Source organism: Etheostoma cragini, unplaced genomic scaffold, assembly GCF_013103735.1.
Source record: "Etheostoma cragini isolate CJK2018 unplaced genomic scaffold, CSU_Ecrag_1.0 ScbMSFa_632, whole genome shotgun sequence".
NCBI lineage: Eukaryota > Metazoa > Chordata > Actinopteri > Perciformes > Percidae > Etheostoma > Etheostoma cragini.
Window position 1 is genome coordinate 67,431 of NW_023269242.1, and position 3,747 is coordinate 71,177.

General features: G+C 45.6%; 1 protein-coding gene across 1 annotated transcript in view; it reads right to left on the reverse strand.

The window, feature by feature from the left end:
* LOC117941369 (potassium voltage-gated channel subfamily KQT member 2-like) overlaps positions 1-3,747 on the reverse strand; it is a 15,678-nt gene that overhangs the window by 4,427 nt on the left and 7,504 nt on the right. The window contains exons 4-7 of the mRNA XM_034866407.1: positions 1,694-1,770; positions 1,513-1,542; positions 1,271-1,350; positions 17-232 (exon numbers count right to left, since the gene is read on the reverse strand). Of these exons, the coding sequence (XP_034722298.1) occupies positions 17-232; positions 1,271-1,350; positions 1,513-1,542; positions 1,694-1,770 (403 nt within the window). The remainder of the gene's footprint in view (positions 1-16; positions 233-1,270; positions 1,351-1,512; positions 1,543-1,693; positions 1,771-3,747) is intronic.

Genomic DNA, 3,747 nt, shown 5'->3' on the forward strand with positions numbered 1-3,747 from the left:
CCCCCCCCCCCCTTACCTTCAGAGTTCTGGCGGGAGGCAGCTCCTCTGATCCTGAAGGCCTGTCGGGTTCTGCTACGTTCTCCAAAGCTCCAGCTCTTTGGCACCTTGCTGGGACTGTCCTCCAGACTGGGCTCCAAGCTGGGGGACCGTCGCAGAGCCTGAACGCCTCCCAGGGTTCCAGGACCTCCAGGAACAGCACCAGGAGTACCACTGGATCCAACTGTGGGGGTTCCTGGAGACACAAAGGAGGAGGTCAAGAATGGGACACAGCAGATTGTGGTTTGTTGTCCTATTGTCTGGATCCAGGATTAAGCCTGTCCTCCGTGTGGTTCCCCTTCTCTAAGGGGACATACGTCAAGCTAGAAAGATACGTCCTTTCTTTAAACCTGGTGTTGTCTTTGGGTCGACCTGACCCGTTTTCTACATTTCAATCTCTATTTTTCTAATTTTTATCAAAAATAACGACGATGATACCAACAAAGCGCTTCACAACAAAAGACCGGATCTCAACTTTCAGTCACAATTTAGGGTGTTTTATTAAGAGCACATGAGAGACAGAGGACATGAGAGACAGTAAACATGGGACACAGAGGACATGGGAGACAGTGGACATGGGATATAGAGGACATGGGAGATAGTGGACATGGGAGACAGTGGACATGGGAGATAGTGGACTTGGGAGACAGTGGACATGGGAGATAGTGGACATGGGAGATAGTGGACTGGGAGACAGTGGACTTTGGGGATAGTGGACATGGGTGATAGTGGACATGGTAGACAGAGGACATGGGAGACAGTGAACATGGGATATAGTGAACATGGGAGACAGAGGACATGGGAGACAACGGACATGGGAGATAGTGGACATGGGAGACAGAGGAGAAGGACATGTCCTGGACAAGTCTTCATCCCCGGACTGGACAATACAAGTGGCTTCATTCAGTCCATATTCAGTGTTTCCTTCACCAGTGGAATACTTGATAGATTACTAGTTACTGTCATTTTAGAGTAATTAGTTGTATTACAGTACTACAGTCTCTGAATTGTACTGCGTTGCTACGTTTGAGTTACTTTCCCCAAAGTAACAGAAGCGAGGTTGTGAAGTAAACCAACAGATCAATAAAGTCTCTTGAATACATCTTAGATTATTAATCACGCTTCACTGCGAGCGAGATGCGAAGATGAAGAGCAGATCCCTTTAAGTTGGCTTTCCGTTCCTCAGTTGGTTAATAATTAATATATATAACAAGAGTGTGTCTTAGTACTGCACCGTGCTGGGGGGAGCACTTCCCTTTGGTCCCGGAGCTCCGGGGGGACGAGAAGACTCGCTCCTTCAGACTGACCTTCTGACTGCAAGACGACAGACACAACAGACACACACATGTGTTAATCACCTTCTGACTGCAGGATGACAGACACAACAGACACACACACAGACACACACACACACACACACACACACACACACACATGTATTTATATGATTCTTAATACAAGTTAGTGGGCACTGACCTGGGGGACTGTTCAGGCTGGACATCCTTCCTGGAGACAGACAGACAAACAGGCAGACAGACAGAGAGACAGACAGACAGACAGACAGGCTGTTATTGTTAACTATTGAATTAAGAAGAATAGTATGTATTGTTGTTGGACAATTCTTCTGCAGTCGTTGCCGTAGCAACACGTCTCAGACCTGAAGGACAGTCCTGATTTGTTCTTGAGGTTCCTCAGTAAATCCAGTTGGTTGAGAGGAGGAATCAGCCTGCTGACACACAGACATCATCATATCATAATCATCATCATCATATCATAATCATCATCATAGGAGGCATAGAATAATCATTTGAGTCATATAATAATAATGAGAAAGAGAGAGAGAAAGACAGACAGTGACAGACAAGAGACCGAAAGACAGAGAAAGAGAGAGAGAGAGAGACAGACAGAGAGAGACACATGGAGAATTGCAGCAGACGGTGTTGCTGGAACATGGAGTCAGCAGGTGACTCCAACCACAGATCCAGAGATAGGAGGAGAGAGGGGAGGGGCGAGAGAGAGAGAGAGAGAGGGAGAGAGAGAGAGAGAGAGAGAGAGAGAGAGAGAGAGAGAGGGGGAGGGGAGAGAGCACACAAGACTCCACTGTGAGAGACATAATCTAAAAAAACCATATATATCCAGAAATCACAATGTATGATTTTTTAACTATTTATTTGTATGATACAGCTGCAAGTAAGTATTTGAACACCTGTCTATCCGCTAGAATTCTGTCCCTCAAAGACCTGTTAGTCTGTCTTCATAATGTCCCCCCCCCACTCCATTTATTATCCTACATTAGATGCACCTGTTTGAGGTCGTTAGCTGCATAAAGACACCTGTCCACCCCATACAATCAGTAAGAATCACACTACTGACATGGCCAAGACCAAAGAGCTGTCCACAGACACTAGAGACAACATTGTCCACCTCCAGAAGGCTGGAAAGGGCTACGGGGACATGTCCAAGCAGCTTGGTGAAAAAAGGTCCACTGTTGGAGCAATCATTAGAAAATGGAAGAAGCTGAACATGACTGTCAGTCTCCCTCGGACTGGGGCTCCATGTCAAGTCAAGACAAGTTTATTTCATCCACAGAAATGGAAATTACAGTGCTCACACTCGCCATTTTACCCATTAAAAACTAGAGAATAAATACAATACCACAAATTCACTAAAATATTATACATAATACAATATATAAATAAAAATAAATAATAAAAAAAATTTAAAATTAAAAAATTAAAAAAATTAAAACTCATAAAAATGTACGTTTGAAGTGCTTGTTGTGCTGTCTAATGGCCTGAGGTATAAAAGAAAGAGCATACCGCTTCGTTTGTGTCACAGGAGGTCTTAGCCTACCACTGGAGGTCTTAGTCTACCACAGGAGGTCTTAGTCTACCACAGGAGGTCTTAGTCTACCACAGGAGGTCTTAGTCTACCACAGGAGGTCTTAGTCTACCACAGGAGGTCTTAGTCTACCACAGGAGGTCTTAGCCTACCACTGGAGGTCTTAGTCTACCACTGGAGGTCTTAGTCTACCACAGGAGGTCTTAGTCTACCACAGGAGGTCTTAGTCTACCACAGGAGGTCTTAGCCTACCACTGGAGGTCTTAGTCTACCACAGGAGGTCTTAGCCTACCACTGCGCTCTATAACCCTGCCGGTCAGATTACCATGAAGAGGGTGACCCGGGTCCCTCGTCATTTTTACCAGGTGATCTTCATATACCTGATCCACTGTATTTAACTCTCCCACCATTTTAGTCACTCTATCAATTTAAATGAACGAGATAAAAACACCTGGAATTTTCATCATCAAAAGCTTTTTTACAAGGATGTGTGGTTGTATCGTATTGAACGCTGAGCTAAAATCATAGTACAGAATTCTCACACAGCGCCCCCTGCATCCAAGTGAGCATAGACACTGTCCACTTTACAGACAATAGCATCCTCTGCCCCTCTCCCATGTCCAGGCCCGTCTTAAGTCTGCCAACGACCATCTGGAGGATCCAGAGGAGTGATGGGAGGAAGTCATGTGGTCTGATGAGACCAGAATAGAACTCTTTGGTCCTAATTCCACTAACCGTGTTTGGAGGAAGAAGAATGATGAGTACCATCCCAAGACCACCACCCCTACTGTAAAGCATGGGGGGGTAGCATCATGCTTTGGGGGGGGTTCTGCACATGGGACAGGGGGACTGCACTGTATTAAGGAGAGG